Source organism: Cuculus canorus, chromosome 5 (genome assembly GCF_017976375.1).
Source record: "Cuculus canorus isolate bCucCan1 chromosome 5, bCucCan1.pri, whole genome shotgun sequence".
Lineage (NCBI taxonomy): Eukaryota > Metazoa > Chordata > Aves > Cuculiformes > Cuculidae > Cuculus > Cuculus canorus.
The window spans coordinates 42,422,015-42,445,335 of NC_071405.1; the positions used below are offsets into that span (position 1 = coordinate 42,422,015).

Below are 23,321 nucleotides of genomic sequence, written 5' to 3' on the forward strand. Positions count from 1 at the left end.
GTGACCATATGGAAGGGAATCCCAGCGCCAGCAGACAATGTAGCCATCCTCCCCGGCTGACAAATGGGAACAAACCCAACTGAACCATCCACCTCCCTGCCCTGCCAATTATAGTCCAAGAGAAGGGTTCAAAGCATTATTGTGATTAATTAAATCAAAAGAGCAGTGTCAGCTCGCAGCCCTGGGAGGATCTGGCCCTTTACAGATCCCTAAATTGAAAATGCACATCACAGCACAACCAGCATACATTCCCTATCAAAAAAAAAAAAAAAAAAAAGAAATCGTTTTTCTTGGCAGAGTCATTCAGCACTCGGGGACACAAAAAGACATATACTGAGACATCCTTCGCATGGGGGGAACCAGCCGGCTCAGGTGAGTGTCACACTACAATTGTGCTCAGTTATTTCAGCTGTATGCTCCTGGAAAAGCCATCAGTAAGTTCAAATCTGCTTTTCTCATATTGCTTTTGGGGTGGAGGGGCGGGGGGGGGGTATCTATTTTCCTTCCTTCCAACGCATCGCGGCTGCTGGAAAGCCGGTCTGAGAAAGAAATTCAGCTGATTTAAAGGTACACGAGGACGGTCAATCCGGAACGCATCTCCTTCCTCCCTCCCGGTCCCCCCCACCCGCCACCACCGGTCCAAGACCGGTCGACACGGGCGAGCGGCGGCTCCTGCGGGCAGCGAGGACAGGTGGGAACACCTCACCTGATGAGGTTCTGCAGGCCTTGCTTGCTGGAGTTCCTCCTGAGGATCGCGCTGGTCATGGTGGCCACGGCTGAGTGTCGGTCAGGTCCCCGTGCCGCCCCCTCCCCAGCGCCGCCGGCAGCTCCCCGGCGCTGCGCGCTGCCGCGTCCCCCTCTCCGCCTTCAGGAAGTTCTGCAGCTGGTTTCCTTTTGTTTCTGCTAGTCCCCCCTGCTCCACACCCCCGGCTGGTCTCCTCCACCTCTACCTCCTCCTCCTCTTCCACCCCCCCTCGTGGAACTGTCACGGGAGACTCTCTCCGAGCACAGCTGGCGGTGGGTCCCACAGCACAAAGCCCAGCTGTCCCTGCTCCCCAGCGATGGGGGGCTTCTCCCTCGCTCTCCTTCACCTTCTCGAGCCCCCTCCTCCTTCCCTTATTCAACCCCTCCCTCCCATATTCCCCCCCCTTTTTTTTTCCACCTTTATCATTGCTTTCTTGATTACACAAAGCAAGTTGGGAGCAGAAATCCAGGCTGGCAACTTGTGCTGTAAATCGCTCCTGGTCCATTCACAGCAGAAGTCTTCCACGAAGGGCTCATCTCTAAATGGTCCCCACATGCCCAGAGGTCAACAAAGAGCCAGGTTAATGCAAGAGGGGGGCTTTGTGCTGGGAAACACTGCACCAGAGAATAACGTTCTCCTGAGATGAAAATAGCCGCTGGATTTTGGGGGAAGCCACTAGGTTGCAGCTCCAAGCATGTAAATAATATGCACTGTAATTTTGCTCTAAAACCTCCTCCTCACCTGCTCAACTGACCAGCTCTCCAATGCCTCAGTTTGCATAGCCACCAAATTGGGCAAGAGGAAAATTTTGGCTTGACTACATGAAACACTAATATTTCATGAAATGAAAGAAGTGCTTGAGTGTTTGATGAAGGAATAATGGCATTGCCACCTGGTAAAACAAAGTGCCTGTCTGCCATCCATTCAGGTGATTATTCTTCATGCTACATCATCAGGGGAGCAGTCTTGGAAAAGAACAGTCTTTTTTTCCTCTAACCTGCATCTCCTTGTCCACGTGTGCTTTTTGGGGGAAGAGATTTACTACAACAAACGACAGGTGCCTAGACTTGTACCTGGCAAATTCAAAGCCCTAACTTATACTTGCACCATGGCACTTAAGCATGGCCTGCCCATATTCCCTTTCAGTAAGTGGGAATATTCCTCTGGCTGTCCCTGAGATGAGAGCAGTTATGATGGGACCACCCTGCTTAGACCTTCACCTTCCTTCTGCTTTCAGTCCCCTTCTGTCACATCTGCAGAACTGTTTATTGCCGCCTAGTGAGCTAAAATGGGGAAGTTGCCCATGAAATACACCGAGAAACCTCAACAAAGAGGAAATGCCAGATCAGAAGGAAGTGCCTGCCCTCCTTCCCGCTCTCTTCATTTCAAAACAGATATTTTTATTTTTCTCTGCAGGTATTTACTAAGCATGCCCTAAGTGATCAGGAACAACAAAACCCACAAAGCAGACACTGATGCTGGCTTTGCTCTGCAGGCTGCTTAGATGCTGTCACATTGCATTTTTTTTTCTTTCTAAATTTGGTGAGAAGATGAGAGAGATCCACCACAAAAAGTCTCTGTTTCTGAAAAAGATGCTGACCCAGCCCTGCAAGTACTTACAGGAGTCATTGGGTCTAAGCATGTGAACACTGATACTGACTTCACCACAATTGCCCACAGAGTTGAAATGAACTATGCACCTACTGGGTGTTCTTTTTGGAGCGAATTGGCCCAAACCTGCCAGCAACTCGCATGGTCCACGCCAGCCAAGGATGCAACACAGAGGAGCTCTGGCAGGCAGAGATGTAGCTAGCAGCCACGGGCAGCAACAACTGGGGGCTGAATGAAATCACAGCAGGACTCTTATTTCAGGCAGAGATGCCCAGCAATCCACAGGGACCTGAGGAGGGGCAAGGAGGAATGCAGCTCCTGTCACCATCAGGCAGGAGCATGCTAGGTGGGGAAGGAAAGAGGTAGTGGCACACCACTACCTATGGGGGAGGGGGGTGTGTGTGTGAGATCCTCTGTGTAAATGGGTAGAGGAAAAATCTCATTGCTCCAGCAAGAGAACCTTGCCCCAACACCCAAGTTTGTCCCCTGAAGGATAAGCTCGTCATCTTACAAACACTTGGCAGACTTCCACCCCAAGCCCAGGATAAACTGCCTGTCAGAGAGATGTGGGTCTTCAGTGAACAGGGCTGACAAAAAACATGCTTGGTTGATGATATCCAGGACCAGAGAGAGGTTGTGACATTAGCTCTTGCTGGTATAAAGTGCAAAGGTCATTTGGACACACCAGAAGTGAAATGGTAAGGACAGGGGTCCCTATACTGCAACAGGCAGCAGAGCAAGCTCTGCATTGCTCCTGGGGACAGAAATTCCCAGTACTGAATATTGCCTGGAAAATCTTCCTGGCTTCATAAGGTGGCTGTGCTACTCAACCTTTGGGGAAGGTTCCCTGCCCTTCTGTGTGGCTTTCAACATTAAGAAAGATATCAGATATGACAAGAAAACTCATCATTCCTCCAGCATCAGCAGGGTCCTGCAGGACCACAAGGAGAGGAAAGCAGAGCAGGATCCTCTTTCTAAACCCACAGCAAAAAGGGAGGGAAATGTGCACTAACTGACACATGGACAGAGTCACTATCCACATCTCAGTGAAGCAGGGAGCATTTAAACATACTATTCAAAAGCACAAAGGCTGAGCCTAAGGGACCATGGGAAAAGAGCAGTGCAGGAGAAATCCCACATCATCGTCCTGCAGAACAGAGGCACCTTCTATCCCCTCTCCTCCCTCACTGCTGCGCCCAGGTGCATCAGTCTGAGTCATACCGTGTATTCAAAAACAGTAAGGCCAGCATCAGTCCCACAGCTGCTTAAATCCTTTCACAGAAATAAACCTTCTGGTCCCATGAGGAAGAGGGTAGGAGTACAGCGGAGACAGGAAGAAAAACAGAATTAATTCATCTGTTATTTTTTGGCACAGTTTAAGCTAGAAGGACCACCATAAGTCTCAGCAGCAGAACTGCACCCCACGACAGAAGCAAGGGTAGCTAGAACACCTAGAATGCTGCAGGGCACCAGACAGCTTCCCAGAGCTATTCCTAGCAGCAGGGGAAGCAGAGAAGGTGAGATGCCGTGAAGGAGAAAGTGTCTCCAGTGCTGGGGGAAGGAGGGAGTACCAGAGAGATAGGGCCACACCAGTTCCTGTAAATTACACAATCACTCTGCTATGTAGGACTAGTTGCAAAATCAGTTGGAGGCTAACACATGGTCTAGGAAAAAAAAAATAAATAAAATGAAAAAGACTCTAGTCCTGCTAGCAAGGAAATGTGGCCCAAGCAATTTTCTCCAATATTGCTGGGATGCAAAGAGCTGTTAGCATAAGCCCCAACATACAGTTGCTTCAAGGGCTAGTCCTTTGTATGTGCCATCAGCTGCCAGCATGGTTTCCAGAAGTCTGTGCATTCATGTCAGTGGTGGGATCCTACCCAGGGGTGTTCTTGCAGGAACAGACTCACCTCTTCAGCAAGGACTAAGCAGCCCTGTCTCAGCTGGAGACACTGCACTTCCACCAGTAGCCCCCTCCGGGACAATGGAGTAGATGAGGTTTCTCCATTTTGCATTTGAAGTGATACATCCTTCCCTTTGCCATCCCAAACCTCTCTCCCTCGCCTGACACCTCACCAACCTCTCTTTACCGTGCATGTGCAGCCCCCACTTTGAAACCAGCCTGGCAGACAGCAGCACTTGCCCAGCCACCTAGGAGCCCCAGTTCAGTGAAAGGGGCATGCCAGTTGGTACGTCAGCTGTGTAAACGGTGTGGTTTACACGTTAGCCTGATGGATAGGGTTTGTTTATCTCACCTTCATCCCTAATTCCCAGTTAGCTCAGACCGGCTTACTCTGCCAGCACTTACTTTTGAGCAGCTAAATAGAGAGGCCAAAACAGGCAGCCAGAGATAATCCCAAGGAAATAGGGTGTCTAGCAGCCAAAAGCAGCACATCATCTCCTTTGCACCAGAACAGCTCCACAAGTGTGCTGTCAGGAGGGCAGAGCATCTCATCCTTGCAATTAGCTCAGGGTGCAGAGGAAGGAATCTACTCCCAATGATGCTCCCCAGCAAGCCTTCTTCTGCCTGGCCATGAGTCAGGAGGGCACTTTTCCAAGTAAACACATGACTGCATGGGTCTTCAGCAGGAGGTGCTGTAGGCGGGAATTGTCTTGGCTCAGAGCTTTTGCCTGTCCCATGTGCTCAGAGGAACATCATGAAGAAAATGTGTAAGTGTGGGCTGTGTTCAAGGAGTAAATACACATCATGTCATGCTAAGCCTGAAGTCCTTGGCTTGGGATCAGTGATGACTTTCTTTCTATGACATCCAAAGAGACAGGAATGAGAGGGAGAGGAATTCAGACCTAGAGGAGCATCCCTCTTCCTCTACCCTACCGCCACCCCTCACTGTCACACAGAATGAAGGAGGGACCTTTTCTGTGGGGCACTGCATGGGAACATCCATAAACCTAAAATCCCACGGGTTTGCTTCAACGCTCAGTGAAAGGGGAAGGCACCAGCTTACAAGGCTTGTAAGAGAAGATGCTTTTGCTCTAGGGGTGATAAAAATGAGGACAAATGATGAGGGAACCAAGAAAGATGGAACCAAAAGGAGCATCTGAGAGCTGGATTTAAAAAAGAGGAAGGATGGAAGCAAAGCGAGGTGGTGTAAGCATTACACAGTCAGCCCAGCATGGTTAAATTGAAATCAGACCCCCTGTTGCGCTAGGTGCTATGCAAATTGGGAGAGATACCACCTGAGCCACTACAGTGAGCTATTATCCATGTTTTACGGGCCAAGGCCAAGTGACTCAGCCAAGCCCTGGAGGAATGCATCTGGTCCAGCATGTCGGGCCAGCACGGTTACTACAGCGTGCACCATATCTATATATTAGGTTAAATCAACAAAGCCATTGGGAAAGAGACAGGAAGACAAAACAATGGCTGCAGATAAGATACTCCCAGCCCACGCAGGAGGGTTATTACAGGACAAGGGGAGAATTATTGGCTGCTAGGGGACCAGCTTCATCTCTTTAGGATGCCTCTTCGCTGCAGGGCCAAGAAGCAGGACAAAGCCGGGATGAATAAGCCATAGGCAATTGCTGCCAAGAAGTTGCCCCTCCATCGGCAGACACTGTAGGAAATGTTTGAAAACAGCATCACATTCCCTTCTCACTAGCCTTTGCTCGCTGAGGTTTGGAAAGCTGCTGAATGAATTTGAACTTTGAATGTCCATTTTAAATAAATGGAGTGGCCTTTGCTTTGGCTATGTGTATTAGATGGACACCAGGCAGCAGAAGACACTTTCAGACATCTCCTACGTTTAGGATAAGAAGGGTGCAACCTGTTAGAGAGTACCACCTTCTTTCACCAAGGCACATCTGTGTAATGGATTTAAGCATCAACCAAAGCCAACACTTAGTTGATAGGCTTGCAGGATAGTACCTTTGTGCAAGTACAGCCCAATGCCCAAGCCACGCTGCTCGGGTGAGCAGCACAGATTTCAGGAAGTGAAATACAGCTTCTGCCCAATATAAACTTATTAGCTCATCTGCAGCTGGCTCAAGGCTCTGATGTAGCACTGCATTGTGCAACAACAAGCAGTTTTAGCAACCGTTAATCCTTGCCTTTCACTGCTGAGCTGGTTACTCCAGCTGGGGTCAGGGTAGACTAATGGACAAGAAGGAACCCCCAAGCATCATCTGACAGTTCCTGATTCCAAGTTATACTCTGACTTCAGGCTGCACCTTGTCCTGGGGAAAGGCATCTAATCTGAGCTTGCCAATAACCTCTCATGCCTCCCTCACCAAGTCTGGCAAAAGACGGGAGCTGTTATGAAAGGGCAGGCAAAAGTATCATCATCAAAAAGCCTGAAGAGCAACGTGTATCTCTGTCAAAGGGGAAGGTAAACATTAATGCTCCAAAGTGAGACCCAACAAAAGTTAAGAGGAATCTTTCTGCCCAAGGGACGGCTAAGGCTGTATGCAGAAAGACAGCAGCTGCAGTGAAGAAGCAGCAGAAGATGGCAAATGCTGCCCCAAGGAAAGAGAAATCCCACTAGAACAGGGTTGTTCAGCCTGCATATCACATTACTCTGTCCTTGAGGACAGCCCAACTCAGACACGCTGCAGTCAGCTCCTGTAACATGAAACTAAGTGACCACTGCAAGGAGGCACTTACTTACTTGAAGAGCAAATCATTATTGCCATCAATTTTACTGGGGGAGAACTTTGTCCTTCCCAAACAAATAGCAGTCATGATTGTTTGGGATTTGTCAGTAGTTCAGGGTTTGTCAATGCTAATGGCTCTGGAGCAAGCTCTGGAAAGGAAACTGCTTTTGGAGCAGAAAATTGCATGCGTGCACAAGCACAGAAGAAGAGATCATATTTTCCAAACTGTCTGGCAAAGGCTTGATAAAAGGCATTGCACGTACTGTCTATTTAGGTTCAGCAAGTAACAGGTAACTTGAGCTGGGAGAGAGGTTTTTTGGTAGTGCAGAATTGATTCCTAGCAAAGGATCTAGTCTCAAAATGAACATGTAAGCAAAAGAACCAAAGACTTCCAGCTGATGCAAACTGGCATAGCTTTATGTCAGACAGGGGGAAGTTGCCAATACATGCTAGCAAAAGCATTTGGGCCTACACATCTGTGCAACAGCAAGAGAAATCCAAATAAATTGAGCTCCAAGTAACAGTGTTTTGCACATCTTGGGCCAGTTGCTCCCAGGTGGCTCCAAGTTTTTAGACCACTGGGTACACATCACCAATGAAGCTAACAGTAGACTCACCGATTGCCATTTTCATTCATTAATAAATCCAGCTGGGCTTGCTTACGTGTTTTTATGTTTACCCATGTATTCCTCAGACAGTTTGGAGTCACACAAGAGTGGTATGAACTACCACTGCTCCTTGCGATAGTGTGAGCCCAAGTAGCTCCTGGGTTTAACACTCTCCTCATATGACTCAAGATGGACCTAATAGCATCAGCTCTGCCATCAACCCCTACAGGCAGTCACAGGAGAGATTTGTTTAAAGCAGCAGATAACAGAATATATTTCATTCTGCCTTGCTGCAAATTCTCCTGCGGAGAATGAGGGCTGCCAACCTCCCTGCTCAGGCAGTGGCAAAGCAGTGTTGGAGCCACCAGAAAGCTGCTGCAGACCTGCCTGTGAGAAAGATAATTCCCAGCGCTGAAACCTGGGATTAAGACACTCCAGTGGCTGCCTCACACATCTGGTGTGTGTTAGGACAGATACACTGGCAAAGAAAACACACACAGGCTCCAAGAAGGGCTGGTTAACCCATTCATGACAGAGTCTCTGTGGAGCACCCGGACAGGCTGAGGAATGAGAGATACCTGGCTAAGCCTCAAGAGAGCTCTGCTAAAATCTCAGTAGTGGCCTGTACTTCCTAGGTGATATTGGGAAATAAGGGAGCAATTCAGGTGTCCAAACATAGGTGTTAAGAGCCATTAAGAATGTTTGTGTTACCAAAGAAACCTGCCAAGGCCTGACAGATGTCACATGCGTCCAATTGGAAACCATTTCTTCTGGGTATCCAGTCCACAGTGGCCAAGTCCTATGTTTAGGGCATCTGTTCCCCTTCCTAAATATCTCCACCTCAGCTGTCTGGCCTTTCAATAGAGATAACCTGTCCTCTGCCCCGAGGCAGTAGGCCATTGGGATAGCCACAGAGCACCCACCACAGTGACACCTTGACCTTGGTCGGGCACTGTAGGTGCTGCTCTAGTATCATTTACTCAGCACTCATGCCTTCCCAGCACGCACAGCACCTCCTAGGACATACCTTTGACCATATACCAGGTTACTATGATCCAGAGCATCACCTGGGTAAAGAAGCCCGCATGAGTCTCTATCATACAAATACATCTCTGTGTCTTCCTTTCATTGATGTACATCCCCCTGTGTAGAGACTGGAACCACCTCATGAGAATGGATTCCCTGTGCATTTGCCTTCAAAAGATGCTAAAGCACCCCCTCGGTGAGCCAAAAGACTCAGCCTGATGAGGATCTTATTGGACTTGTGTTAAGGAAACAGGAATTGCAGCTACAGGAGGGCAAAGGTGCTGTGCAAGTTGAGTGTTGTCTTGAGCAGAGCAGAATCTTCCCTCAACCATGTCAGGTGAGAGGGTACCATCCTTCCCAGACAGGTTCACGTAGCCAGACTGTACCAGGAGAGCAGCACGTGAAGGATGAAGCAAGAGCAGCAAATCCTTGCAGAATTTTCTCTGAGCCCCTGAGGACCACAGCAGGTTTGCACAGTCAGTCTGAGCCAAATTACAGTCCCAGACCCTGGCAGCCATTGATAACCCCTGGAGCCTGGGCAACAACTTTCTTCAGGCCAGGATTCCACTGCCCTCCCTCCCTCAGCCAAAGAAAAAGATGTTCCCAACAAAAATGCAGCATCAATGAGGTCTCAGAGAACCTCCTGGCCAAGCAATCTGCCCAGATGCAAGTCACTGTCCCAATAGAGGCAGCAGCCAGGCTGGATGAGTACCTAGCTGTGAGCAAATCCAGCTCTGGAAAGAGCACCAAGAAGCTCATTCAGCCACCTTGTAGACCCAGCAGTTAGGCTTGTGGGTCACAGGGGCAATGGATGCAGGCAGAGCATTGGCCAGGGCTGGGGTGTCAGTACAGAGTGGTCTAGGATTCCCAGGGCATGCCGAGCTTAACAACTTCACTGCCATGGAGCCACCTATGATACTTCCTAGCCTTCCAGTTATTGCTAGGAAAAGGGCTTTCAGATCTTGGGACAGGCCTGAAACACTCTTAAGCAGCACAGCATACAAAACCCACATCTGGGGAGTATGGCCAGATAAAGGGGGTAGAAGAAAACTCTTTCCTCCCACCCTCCCAAACCAGTCCTCAACACATTTTGAACATCTCTAGGCTGAACTCAGGTGTGCCCAGGGAGCAGAACTCCTGCTGTTTCAGCTACAGCAAACCTGGGAAAACCCATGCAGCTTAATCTGGAAGCACGGCTGCAAAGAGAACCTGAGCTGTCCCAAAGCCAGGACACCACACTGTCCCAGATTGACACACTATCCCCTGACAGCAGCTCTCCCTTGAGGACATTTCCACCCTGAGGATGTCTGCAGGCTCCATGCAAGCAGGAAAGCCCTGCCATACCCCAAAACTCTGCCTGGACAGCTCCACTTTCCTTGTTGCTGCAGATTTATAATTGCTGTTAAACAAATTAGGCCAAGTCCTCTTGTGGGGTATGGCCGGTGGGTGCCTGGGCCCCCTACAGTCGGAGGGGTTAAGTGTCCCGGGGGCGCAGGCTGGGCTGTGCCTCTGTTCCCTTTGCTCCAGAGGATCAGGAGCCCCAGTACCACCTCAGCCAGCAGAAGTGCTTTTTCACTCCACACCAACAGTGCTGGCAACTCCTCTTCCTAACAGCCCCTACGATAGTTCCCAGGACAGCTAGCCCAGCCTTCCCCACAGTCAGGTCTCTCCAAAATGCAGGGGCAAGGGATTCTGACAAGTTTCAGTGCCAGGCTTCACCCCAAGAGTTTTAAAACAGCCAGCCCTCCAGCCAGCAGAGAGTCTTCTGTAGTTTAAAAAAAGTAAGATTCAAGTAAAGGCTTCTGGGCAATCCCCTCCTTTAACACACACACCTCCAAATCCATAGCTTTACATTGCAAAATAAGCTCAGAGGAAGGCCAGCCAGTTGTTTGGGGTTTGTTTTTTTTTTGGGGGGGGGGTATTTTTTTTTTAGTGAAGAGAAAGGGGAAGTGAAAGCACTTGATATATCCTTATAATTAGAGACAGCTCTTCATCCGTAACAGTTTGGAAAGACCAAAATATTGCCCAGCTTCTTTAGTTTATCCATCTGGCCCTTTCCTGTTTATTTCCCTACTATTTTTCCACTTTAATGAGCCCAGATGTTGCTCCCTTCTGAGTTGAGATCAGCCATCCCTCTATCCCTCCCCCAAGGAATCCAGGGTGCCAAGGGCTCCAAAGGCTCTCCACATATCAGTTTTCACAGACAACCTCCTTCCAACTGCAGGTATACTTAGCAACAGTAGTCATCCAAGCAAGGACCCTTGGGACTCCTCTAAGGATCTGGAGAATTCAAGTCAGCTGGGGATAGACATGGTGAAGAAAAGCCTGGGGCTTGCTAGAGCAGCAGAGCCTCTCCCAGGCAGTGACCATACATGGGCCGCCAGGAGCTCCTGGCAGCTTACAGGGTGGGAAACCCCAGAAGGAAGATGAGGGCATCTGAGAAAAGCTACACTCTCATCTCAGTCCCCATAAGCAAGAGTAACCTGCTTCACGAACTGTGCTGCCACTGAAGTACAAACACCCTGCAGAGCACAGCCCAAAGCACCTGTGGGTGTAGCAACTTCATTCTCTGTTTGTGTGGGGAAACAGAGTAAGCTATGTCCAAATTAGGATTTCTAGGACTTTTTCTAATACAAGTTCCTCTTCTATATACATTGGGCACAGTTAAATAGATAAGGTTCATTATTTAAGCAAACCAAACACCTTTTTTCTCCCCATATCTCTTCACTATGCTTTTACACTAGGGAGCCTTGGGATTTACCTTCCTGGCAGCTCCATCACAAGACTCACTGCTCAGACCTCCAGCACACCTTGAGACGCCTTTGAAGCACTGTCCTGACTATCCATACACAGGTCAGCTTGAAAACACCGTTGTCCTCAAGGAGAGATCAGAGAGCTGAGCTAACCACAGGGTGAGAAAAGGTGGCCTCAAACATTAAGTAAACACTTCCTCCATTTGGGAGTGGAAATCACCAGAACCTAAGAAACATTTAAATAGCACGAGTGTTATAAAAGCAGGAGAAGTTTAGAGCTGTACATGAAACTATTACAAAAACTGAGAGGGGAAAGTGATTCTCCATATTTTAAAAACAAAAAGGAAGCTATTTTTGCTTGCTGCTTTTTCCATTAAGTTTCATATTTCGTCAAAAGTCTAAAATTCAGCTAGGGAAGAAAGGATGTGTCACCCTGCCATTGGTAATCATGCACACACTTTTTAAACATTATTCTAAAGGCTGTAGGAACTGGAGTGCTACAGAACAAACCTCTCCAGACAGCCTCTCATTTAGCTGAAACTCCATCAGGAAATAAGAGTAGGGAACAAGCTGACTTCGCCCCATTAGCAGGCCCTGCTACTGGCCCTGGCTACACTGATGTACCTGCATCTGCCCCGGGAAGAGGGGAGCAGGAAGGCTCGATTGCCTTGGCCCCTGGCCCAAGCACCTGCTCCTTGCTCTTGCAAGGTGAGCTGAGCCCATGGTAGAGGCATGGACAGGATGGAGTAGGACTGGGAACTGCATAGACAGTGCTGAGAAACCCCTGTGCTCCCCCTGCCACCATGGCTTCCCCTTTGTTTCAGCATAGTCATACACGGAGCCTTTCAATGCTTTTTGAAGCTTCCTGTCAAGTCTTCAGCCAAGCCTAATTGCTGTCAGGTGTCAGCCTAAACACTTACTGCAACTATTAGTGACAGGACATGACACACCTTTCTCCTCTCCTTGTCACTCAAGGGGTTTTTTTTCCTATCAATTAACATTAACTGCATTGGCTTTCAGAAGCCTCAGAGAGAAATGCTAATGTATGCTTTGAAGCTGGAGGCAAAAAATCAGGCAATCTCCCCCAAGCTCCCTGGATGCTCAGCCAGAATCCAGTCCAAATCTGAGTACTTCTGGGTGATATACCTTGGCTGAGTTATCTCTGACAGCTTGCACCACAGAGAGATGTGGTGTCTCCCTCTAACCACCATGAAAAGCTGTCTGTGTTGGAGTGAACAGACACCCATTTTACCATCTCTGTTGATAAAGCAACAAAGCACAGCGGGGACACAGAGAGATATATAACCTTACAAAAGATAGCAACTAGCCTGAAACATTTCCAGGTTAGTTCAGTTAGAAACACAGGGGACACAGCAAGAAATCAGATGTGCCCAGAGATTGCTGCAAGGAGAGGAGGCAGCTGATTTCTACCTACTGGTCTTAAAGATGAGGCTGATTTCAGCTATGGAGCAGGTCCAGGTCACCGGACCCCTTGCTGAGCTTGTCTGCTGCTGGAGCTGTGGTTCCTCACTCAACTCCCCCACTGCCAAGGGCTTTTAAGTTCAAAGGAGATGAGACCTTCAGGAATGAGCTTCTCCTTAGTTGGAGGAGCTTGTCAACAGCTTCCCAGAGCATTTGACCCATTTCAGCCTCATGGGTCATCATTGTTTGGCTGTGCATTCTCCTTTCCCGCCATTGCTTCCCCGGTTTTCCAGTCTCTGTTTCCCAAGACTGGAAGGCAACCATGGCGTTGGGGTACCAAGTACCCAGGTCTCACCTCTCACTCTCCCCGAAGGATTCATCTCCCACTTGGCTGACACCTTCAGCACCCTCCTGGCATCCCTCCAAGTCTGACATCTTCTCCTCTGGCCAGCACGGCAGCCCCACAGACAGCTCCAGCACAAGGGTGCCACTGCTGCTTCGCTTTTCCTGCATTCAGCAGAAGTGAGCTGTGCCGGAAACTTTGTGGGCTGAGGGCTTGGGGGGATGGGAGAGGGGCAGAGAAAAGGCAAAATTGGGTTTTTTTTTTTGTTTTTTTTTTGTTTTTGAAAAAAACCCATTGGGATTATTTTAAGGTATTGCCTCTGCCAGCAGCTTAAAATCAGGAAGTGCTGAGTTAACCCAAAGGCAAAGAGGGGTCACAGGCATCCTCACTATAGCAGGGAGAGGGGTGACCCACTACTTCCCTGGTTACCCATGTTGCTTTGAGGACAGCCAGTACGTCTAAACCACAGCACCTTACAGTGCACCACGTACCGGGGTGCTGCCACAGGAGATGCTAAGGATGTCTTGACTTAGCATTTCTCAGATCCCACTGGAGACACAGCGTCTGCTTCTACCCTGCAGCTGTAACCCCTCATCTGCCTTCCCAGCTCTCCTCATTCCCCACCACAGCTGGAGGTTCTGCAACACTTCCTGGGACTTGAACTCTTTGTCTCTGCACCACCGGTGAGGGTGAATTACACGACCTGGTGCAGCCTGGCAGGAAGCTGCCAGCAGAGCATTGTGGCACAGCCTCAGCCTTTCCTCCACACAACAAGAGGGATGAGCTTTGGAGGGAGACCAACAGCAGAGAAGGCCCAATCCCCACAGCACGGCCCCTGCCAAAGCCTCCCCATCCCCACCATGACCCCCATGGCAGGGACAGACCCTACTGGCAACATGGCATGGGTCAGGGTTCAGTTCCGCGCACAGGTGACATCCACCTCTCCCACCAAAGCTTTATTTACACTGCTGCTGCCAGGATGCAGCTCTTCACAAAACCAGAGAGAAGCAGCACCCAGTTGGTGCTGCTGAGTCTGGGAGGATGGCGGGGAGAGGAGGGGGTGGAGGAGGGGCATGGAGACATAGGCACTTAGGACTCGCCAGCCTCAAACATCTTCTTCCTGCCCTCCATGCCGGACTTCTCCTCGATGTTCTTCCTCCAATCACCAACATCACGGAGGTCCTTCTCCTGGAGGGATGAGCACGTGGGTGTGAGCAGTGCCCCCTAGGTGAGAACCCACCCTGGCAGGGCCCTTCACCCATACACACATGGAAAACTCCATGTCAGCTAGAGGAACTTAATTCCACCCACATTGTACACCTTTTGGGGCTGCACCCTACTTTTTCCAGCATCATGGGTGCCAGAGGAACAGAAAGAACAACATTATGAAGAAAGGCTCACTTTCAACCCTATCTATCACACAGGGAGGTGAGTCCCCAAAAATGTGAGCAAATTCCTGCATGGGCACAGGAGAAAGTAAAGGTATACCTTCTCAGTGTCCTCCTTCTTGACTTGTTTCAGGTTGGCTCGGAGGTCCATGCAGACCTTGTGCTTGGAGCCCAGCAGGGCTCGCAGCATCGCATCAGCAGACATGCGCACCCTGCGCAGAGGAGGCCTCTTGAACTTGCCCCGCAGGTCAAAGAGCTTCTGGCTCAAGTCTTCCAGCTGCAGGGGAACAAAAAGAGGAGGGGAAGAGAGAAAGCAGGATGTGAGTTTGGTGATACAGACTCAAGTAGCACAGGGAGGCACAATGGATGGGCTGGAGACTTCCCTGAAGGATTGTACTGGGAAAACTCACCTCCTTGTTAGTCTTCTGTAGCTTCACCTCTGTGTCATATCTCTCCTCATCCACTGACTCTATCTTGGCATGAAGCTTTTTGCACAGTTCCTGGGAGGAAATGCAGGGAGGGATGTTGACTGGTAGGAATCACGCATGTGACACCTCTCTCCTGACCACGCTGGCTCTGGAAGGTCTCAGCCCAGAAGACCAGATGACATCAAGACTAGATGATAGCAAAGAGTGGCTTGCAGGCCAGCTTCACACAAATGCTACCTCAACACACCATTAGAAATACAGCTTTCCTGCCAGCCAGAGCCCTTTTTTCTTTGCAGAGAGACACCATCTCCCTCTCAAGCCAATTCCACATCCAGCCAGCTCCAGGACACCCATAGGTGAGAATGGGGTCAGGATGAGGCCAATCTAGATCCACTAGGCTGCCTAAAGGAGCCAAATCCTTTCTGCTGTGGAATAGTGAAAGCATTAGAGAAGTCTTTACCTGAAGTTCTTGCATGGATCCTGGGAGCGACAGAGGAGGGCAGTGCTCTGCCAAGTAGTTTTGCTTTTCCACTTCTTTAGCAGCTGCTTCTTTTTCTATTTCAGTGGCAGCAAGCTGGAGCATAGCACTCTGGAAGGCAGCAGGAGGATGGTCAGTACAGGGTGGAGGCAAGTGAGGAGGTCTGAGGGGGGTCGACAAGGGAAGTAGAGCCCTGATGGAGAGGCAGCTTGGGGAGCACCCCATCAATATCAAAATCTCCAGGCAAGGGATACTGGTGCAGACCCAGTAAGGAGTTGGGAAGGGTGTCAGGGTCCCCCACATTGTGCATCATGGCCTCTTCCAGGAGGCAGAGTGCTCAGAGTTGGCTAACTCAGCATAGGAGATGGGATGGTAGGGACAAACCTCACCCAGCCCCAGCAATGCCACATACCTTCAGGTGCTGCCGACGGGCCGTGGCTGCCCTCCTTTTTTTCTGCAAGTGGGAGGAACGAGAGAAAAGCAGGTTATCATCCATCATTTCCCCTTTCTGTTCCCCTTCCCCATGCAACCCTATAGTCTGCTGAGGACCTGCAGCCCTGCCAGGGAGCTGGATTCAGCCAGCATGGAAAGCTTGGCACACAGTTGGCTTCCAAACCAGTGGCACTCAAAGAATAGGCTCCCTGCTGAACCCAGCTTTGCCAACCTCAGGTAGCTAAAACCTATAAAGTTCCTCAAGAAAAGATAATGAGCTGATGATCTTGAAGATATGTGTCTAAAATATAACTTCAGACATGGCTTCTTGGGACTTCTAGCCTTTTCTTTCATTTCTTCTTCACTCAGATATGTGTTTTGCTTTTCACTCCAGCTAACAGCCCTGCTGCTCCTGGGCACTCAGAAGCTGCGGGATGTCTTTCTAAGCAGTCCATGGGACACCCAGTGAGAAGGACAGCCCTGCAGGTACAAACACGAAGGGTGTGTAATATCTTGGAGCTGAAAAGCCCCAGCGCCAAAGACAGTTCATCACAGCTGAAGGACAGACATGACTACAGGGTCTGCAGGCCTGGAGGCTGCTCTGGCCAGAGAGGTAGAGGGCCATGAGACTGCAGCTGCAACATGCAAGCCGTCTCTCTCTTCCTTGGAATGCCAGGTGAGAAATAATGTGGGGAGCCTGGAAGACCAAGCCTGCCCTTCTGTATCAGTGATGTGTTGGAAGGTCAGCAGCAGGCCTTCTATCTATAAAAGAAGCCACAACTTTGATGTGCTGCTGCATTGCAGCCGTTTCCTCGTCATAACAACACTAAGTGCAGCTGGGGCATGGGAAATGCACCCAAACATCTGATATCCTATGGTGGGGGCATAGAAAGTAGCATTTAGAGGTGTGTGCTGCATAGAGAAGGAAGTTGAGCAAAACATCTGCAGAGCAAAATGTAATAAAATCTGATGTATTTTGCATGTTTAAATGGTGCTAAGGCCCTCCTGACAGGGCTGGAGGGCTCTGAAGAGAGAAGGCATTCAGCCCAGAGATGCAGTGCGCAATTAACCAGAAGGATTTTGTTTGTATTAATCCGGGCATGGGCCGCAACAGAGCAGATCCCTTGAGCACTGTTAGCCCAGAGCTTATTCTCCATCTGAAAACTGGTACCTTAGCGAAGAGTGCCCTCCCAGCCTTTTCCAGGGCACTGTGTTTGATGGGGAATGAAAGCATCAGCACCATACTGTTTCTGTGTGTCCCTGAAATATTCTTTTCTATCAGTGAAGACAAGCTTGAATTTGTGTTTCATACACATGGGGAGCTGCCAAGCAGAGATGAAGGATGAAGCAACTTACTAAGAGTAAATGCAGAGTGACAAAGCCTCACACAACCCTCCCACACCTTCTCCTGTGTTTCCCCAGCCACCATCAAGCTTTAAGCCCAGCCCCACTTTGGGTCTGCCAGAAGCCAGGGAGAATTCACTTAAGGATGCAACCTCTAGGCTGCTCACGTTCCACTGGAACATCTCCCAGGATAAGCTTTGAGAAGCAGTTTAACAGTGGGCAGAAAATAAGGCACTAAGTATGGGGAAGGATGAGAGGGTGCTAGGCCAGGGGCTGGGTTCTGGATGGGTGATGGAGGAGAGGTGTCTCTGGACCACCTCCTTCTCAGCACCATCTCGTGGCTAGCTGGGGAAGCAAGGAAAAGAGGATAAAAGCATAGAACTCCAAGCCATGAGGCAGAAAACGCCTTCAAAATGGATTTTTCTTCTCCTTTACCAAGAGGAGTCACCAAGAAAGCTTTGCCATGAACCATCCTCCCCGCTCCCTCCAGCCAGCAGCTACTTTTCCTAAGGAGGAATAGTGAAGCCAGGATTGACGCCAAAAGCATTGCTAAAGGAAAAATCCCAGCAAGACACACTTACCTCTTCACTGTTCAGGAAGTGCAGATGGACAAGGAAGGGAAGGAAGAAAAAAGGAGAAAGGGGAGAAAATGGTAGTTAGCATCCTGATTGGAATCAAGCAGAAGAATCTTAACAAGTGCAAAAAGTTGGCAGTTGAACAAAAGTTTTTAAATGCCAACAACATATTGAGACAGAAAAATGAGAACTTACTCAGACATCTTGCTTTAGATGGTTTTGTGCCTGCAATGAAAAGCAAATAGAAGGTTTACAATTATTCATGCTGATAGTGAGTTTCTTGGGTTTAAAAACAAAGTAATATTCCTCTAGGGGAAAAAAAATAAATAAAAAAGAGGAACAGGTTTGCTCTTATTTCAAAACTTCTCCAAATATTTGTTATATAGGGAACCAGTCTGTAGTTTGTGGACAAGACCCAAACACCTGCTTACATGCCACACAAACCTCAGCATCAGGGGACTTCTGGACCAGACCAGAAGAAGAAGAGAGCTTTGTAACTGTAATTCCTGCAGGTATGTCTCTTGTTTGACACACAGGAAACCATTTTATGCAATGAAGGAAGAAGAAGAAAAAGCTATTTTGAATTTACTACTTCACTTTGCCGTGCAGTCTTGCCACACTTCATGAACAAGAAAGACCCCAAAGCCTGCAAAAGGTTGTCAGTGACCCCAGGTGACAAGAAAGGATTTCAGAGGATGATGCTGCCAGTATGGGCTTCCATTGCGTAGGGCAGGGGAGCCTGTTGCAGCAACACAGATGACGTTGAATAGGGTTGAAAGTTGGTGTGAAATTGGTAAGGGCAGAAAGAGTTTCTCCAGACAATTCCTTGCATTTTCTTTAAGTGGAAATTTTACAGGCACAATGCAGCACCTTAGGGAAGAGATGGAAGAGCATGTTTGTTTTACTGCAAATTATTTCCTCATAAATAGAATTTTTCTTTTCTAGAAGAGCAATACCTCCTGCTTGTACTTCCTAATGAAAGGATGCAGAAGTGTCAGCAGAGCCCAAACTAAACTAGTCCTTTGCACAGCAGGCAAATCCCTGAAACACAGCCATCAGCAGATCTGGGAGGCTCTGCCAGGAGGTGAAGTGTTAACCGGGGCTCATGCCCGAGGGCAGAGGCACAGCTTGCAAGGTCAAGGAAACTTTATCCTGGAAAATGTGCAGGCCCATCACATTACTTTAGGGAGGAAGCGGGGGGAAGTGCTTCTAAAAATGGTCAGGGAGCTGCAGAAGGAGCTGCAGCTGTCTCCTCGGATGGCAGCCTTTCTCTGGTGCCAGCCCCCATGACTCAGGGAGGTCAGGGTGATACAAAGCAAAAGCCACCACAGGTGGCTGGGCTACAGCTGAGGGATGGAGTGGTCGAGAAACGACAGCTATTTTTACATACATCCCTGCCCCGTGTGCACAGGCACCCACATTGGTGGCAGCGATGCCGAGGAAACAAGGGGACAACGCCAGGCTGCGGCTTGCTGCCTGCAACATGGGTTTTAAATTACCTGTTCTTACACAGTAAATTACCTGTTCTTACACAGTAAATTTGGATGTCGGTCCCTATCGAAGGGTGTTTTTGGGGACAAAGACACCGCAAGGACCAGGTTGGGAACTGGAGGAAGGGGTACAAGTAGGCAGCATCGCCCAGTTACTGCAGCCAAGGATCCCACATCCTAAAGCCAGGGGGGTCAATGTTAGAGCAGATGGCTTCACTTGCCCTTGCCATTCAAGTCAGAGAGCAGAATCAATTGAGGGAGGAGAAAGCATGAAACCAAAGAGAAATAATGTCCTGGAAAAGACAGAGGGAATCTTTCCAATGCACAGGCCCTCTCCAACAGGCAAAGGATGGTGAAGGTTTTGACAGCACCTCCGATTCTCCCAGAAGGTCACTCCCACCTCGTATTTACCTCCCTAAAAATCAGCTGAGTGAATCTGCTCCCCCATCACTCCCTAAGAGCAAGCTGGGTCATTAAGAGACATGCAAAATGGCTCACCCGAGTCTGGAGCTAAAAATCAGGGAGTCCCGCTGGCCGAACAGGATGGACTGTCGAGCTGCAGGCAGCTGGCTGCGTAAGGAGGTATAAAAGGGCTTCTCGGGTGGCTCAGTAGAAAATCCACCTTCTCTTTAAGGGCATGGAGACCTTCTCAGACCAATGAAGTGCTAGAGTCCCTTGTGCACCTCCCTTGGCTAGGGCAGGCCAGGCAGGCAGACTCAGAGGAGAGTGCAGACAGGGACAGAGGGGTGGGGAGGGGGAAGATGTCTTCTGCCCATGGAGAGTGCAAGCAGAGCCACCTGGGAGGAGCCCAGGAGGTGCTTTACCACGGGAGTGCCGAGGAGGGAGCCTTCGTACCCCTCTTCCTCACACCAACCAGCAACATTAGATATGGCTTCAAGGTTGTGGGGAACCCAGGCTCCCTGCACACAGCTATCCATCTGCAAGGCCTCTAATAAAATTTCCAATTGGACACACAGAGTAGCTTATTCGTGAACAAGGACACGGCTCTGTTCACATCCAAGGGCTTGGAAGCAGCTCTGTCTTTCAGGAATGAAGAGGGGAAAGAGCCTGCACCCCTGAATCCACTGCCGACAGCACATGTGAGAGCAATCCCTGAGTGAGCCATCCATCACTGGCATGCTCTTTTAACCTCACTTACCAAACGGGAAACATTCGCAGCTTATCCCTGTATGAAATATTTCAGCACAACTAATGTTTTTTTAAAAAACAAACCTGTGGAGCAGCTGCGGGAAGCCCCAACAGTCAACAGCACAGATAGAGGAAAAGACAGCAGAACATGGGGGGACAGCCCCACACTACCAGCAAGAATGGTAATCCCCACTGTGGGATGCCCCAGACCTAGATCCCCATGGGTCCAGAGGAGAGGCAGGTGGAAATGTAGCTGGAGATATTCACCAGCCCTGGTCACAGCACGCATAGTGTATGTGTGTGTGTGTGTGTGTGTGTGTGTGTGTAGGGGTTTCCATGAAGACGGGAGCCCAAACAGCTCCTGCCTTCCTTCCCCAGCCCAGGAGCTCCCTCCTCTTCCAGCTGGATTTTCTTAGGCTGATTCAGACATGGCCCTGGAAATATTTTCCAGGATGTTATATAGATAGTGGCAAATCCACTGCTGCAGGTTTCCTGTTTCACCACCTTTAGTATTGTGCAAGTTATGCTGCAGAAGCCGGTGAAGGAAAATCAAATCATTGAGATGGTGCTGGTATCTTGCAGGGTTTTGCCCCTGTAGCAGGTGGAGGAGGGAGAAACCCCTAGTGTGGGAAAGGCTGAGTCCACTCTGGATTTGTCCCTCAGAAAGGGTAGATGGTTTGGGTAGTGAACATCTTGTTGTCAATGTACACTGGCCTGTGGATCCGAGCTACCTCCTTGCAAATCCACCGTGACACTCCTGGAAATGCACAGCAAAGGTACAGTTCAGCAGAGTTTTTGGCTGATTTTGCCCTTAACTGGGCTCCCATGCATCAGCTGTGGGTCAGCACCTAGTGAAAGAGCAAGGCTTGGGAAGAGCTGTAATGAGGATCAGCCTGATCCACCTCTCCTCCCCGCCCACTTACTGCACATCTATGCCACCCGGATGGTGAGCTCTAGTGGAGGTATGGGTCTTCAGAGTCAGACAGACACAGAAAACACTGAAGTTAAACTCTAGCAGCTTCTGCCCCTCAGAAGCATCCCTCATTGCAGCCACTGAGGAAGACTCACCGGTAGAGGCAACACTGTACCCAACACTCATCTCCCACCTGGACGTTAGCAAAATGCAGACAGTTTGGTATGAGGAAGGTCTGCTTATCCTAGCTAAAGCCAGTTTCTCGGAAAATGAAAACACAGACGTAAGAAAATTCCAGGCAAGTCCCTCAGAGAGGTGCTCAGCTCTGTGAATATGAAGTATGAGTTGGTTTATTGCACAGGAACCTGGAATGGACACACTATTCACAGTTGAACACCCTTCCTGCAGAGCAGATGACCTTGTTCCCTTCCCTCGTTCCCTTCTACTTGTGCTAGAGGAATGTGCCATGGGTATGGCCCAGCATTCCCAGAGCACTTTCACCATCCCACAAGGCCTGTCAGAGGGAAGACCCGGCACATACGCACAGGAGGTTCATGCATGCTTTAGACAGATTCAGGTGTGGCAGTTCTGTGCCATGCACCTCCAGGGAGGCACCACATGTTGGAAGGAGTAGGCTGATAGATCCATGCAAGCAGTCCCTCATGGCAATTTCCTATACCCTTACACCTTGCCTCCTCTTCAACATTCTACAAGCATCAAGTGGACAGGCCCTGTGAAGTGACATGACACCAGGTGACACTATATCTTATTTCTGTCAGTAGAAAAACAACCCTTCTGCTCAGCAGCAACTGTGCTCATGGTAAAAGCTCAATCACATCAGACCAAAGCAAAGCACATGGCTCCCATCCTACCCAGGATATTCTCTTTCCCTCCACACTATCCCTAAGAGAGCTCCCCACACTGTAATTCTGCTGACACCAGCCTCTAGGAACTGCTATAAAAGAAGTCGGGAAGGGCCATTGCCGTCGCGTTTTGTGTCAGTGCTGTCCTACATACTCCAGAGTTACAGTTACCTCACTCACCCACGAGGTGGAGATAAGGCTTTTGGGTTTTCCTTTTCAGGGTTGCGGACAAAAAAGACAGCCACCCTGTCCATTTACCTCCATGCCACCTTCCTTGATGGGGATTCCTTCAGGCACATGATGTTGACACCCACAGGCTGAAGGGACATCTCCAAATCCACCAGCAGTTCCTGATGACATTCTTGGATGTTCAGTGGGTTCTGTGCCCTAACAAACTCATACGCTGCCAGCAGGCTCATGCTGTGCTTGACCATTAGGTACTGAATGACACAAGTAGTACCTAGAGAGTAACCAGTCCTGCAATGGATGAGGACAAACTTCCCTTTCTCCAGCAAGGCTTCAATGCATTCATTGATGTCCTGGAAGTGAGGCTGCCCACTTCATGACAATCCCCATAGGGCAGAGCCTGGATTTTGACCCTGAGGCATGACCAGCAGTGCCTGAAATCTCTTCGTTGGCAGGTGTGCAGGTTGACACTCAGGCTGCCATCACTGGGCTGCTCATGTCAATGATGTTGTCAATGCTGTTCGTGCACAGTGCCACAACGTAGGTGATGTTGAGGTCCCCTATGCATATTCAATCAGTTAACTGAGCAATGATGGGTCCTGCAAAGGGGAAGCATGAAGGTTCCCCTGATTTTGGACCAGGATGTGAGGTTTTGTTCCCACTCACTCTGAAGGATTTCTTGGAGCTGACAAAGGGTAAGGGGCTAGAATAGGGCTCGGAGCCCCACAACAGAGGTGAGAAGAAGGAGAAGCATCTGGGGAGCTTGGCATTGGAAGGCAAATATGCTGGTCAAGGAGCACAGATGGGACTGCATCCATGAGCACAGAAAGAGATGCCTGCACCAGAGACACTGTGCTGTGGGCTGCCCCTCTGCTCTCAAAAAAAAAAACAAACCCAAAAGGACTTGTGAGACCATGGAAACTCAGCTTTCCAGATGCATGAGTAAGGAAACACCA

At 49.4% G+C, this 23,321-nt stretch overlaps 2 protein-coding genes and 1 long non-coding RNA gene across 4 annotated transcripts in view; all 3 read right to left on the reverse strand.

Annotated features, from left to right (window-relative positions):
- LSP1 (lymphocyte specific protein 1) overlaps positions 1 to 13,298 on the reverse strand; it is a 53,202-nt gene extending 39,904 nt beyond the window's left edge. The window contains exon 1 of one of the 2 annotated variants that reach the window (XM_054067841.1): positions 13,132 to 13,298. In XM_054067841.1, the coding sequence (XP_053923816.1) occupies positions 13,132 to 13,289 (158 nt within the window). In that variant the 5' untranslated portion in view covers positions 13,290 to 13,298. Of the gene's footprint in view, positions 1 to 706; positions 881 to 13,131 lie in introns of those variants that run through there. The other variant, XM_054067842.1, reaches the window with a different exon arrangement.
- Positions 13,299 to 14,036: 738 nt separating this feature from the next.
- Positions 14,037 to 15,947, reverse strand: TNNI2 (troponin I2, fast skeletal type). The gene is made up of 5 exons (XM_009571849.2): positions 15,826 to 15,947; positions 15,396 to 15,524; positions 14,918 to 15,007; positions 14,608 to 14,784; positions 14,037 to 14,307 (listed from the first exon to the last, which is right to left on the reverse strand). The coding sequence occupies exons 1-5, from the start codon at positions 15,910 to 15,912 to the stop codon at positions 14,209 to 14,211; spliced, it is 582 nt and encodes a 193-aa protein (XP_009570144.2). The 5' UTR covers positions 15,913 to 15,947; the 3' UTR covers positions 14,037 to 14,208.
- A 2,007-nt stretch (positions 15,948 to 17,954) lies between these two features.
- Positions 17,955 to 20,033, reverse strand: LOC128852275 (uncharacterized). Its single transcript, XR_008450021.1, has 2 exons — positions 19,753 to 20,033; positions 17,955 to 17,989 (listed from the first exon to the last, which is right to left on the reverse strand). It is a non-coding gene; the product is annotated as an uncharacterized LOC128852275 (long non-coding RNA).
- Positions 20,034 to 23,321: the final 3,288 nt, after the last annotated feature.

Excerpts from the sequence above, each read along its gene's own strand:
- TNNI2 (XM_009571849.2), bottom strand. The coding sequence starts at position 15,912 with ATGATGGATGATAACCTGCTTTTCTCTCGTTCCTCCCACTTGCAGAAA. Across the intron at positions 14,785-14,917 it reads TACAGAAGACTAACAAGGAG|CTGGAAGACTTGAGCCAGAA; the intron begins GTGAGTTTTCCC and ends GTTCCCCTGCAG. Across the intron at positions 14,308-14,607 it reads AGAAGGAGGACACTGAGAAG|GAGAAGGACCTCCGTGATGT; the intron begins GTATACCTTTAC and ends TCATCCCTCCAG.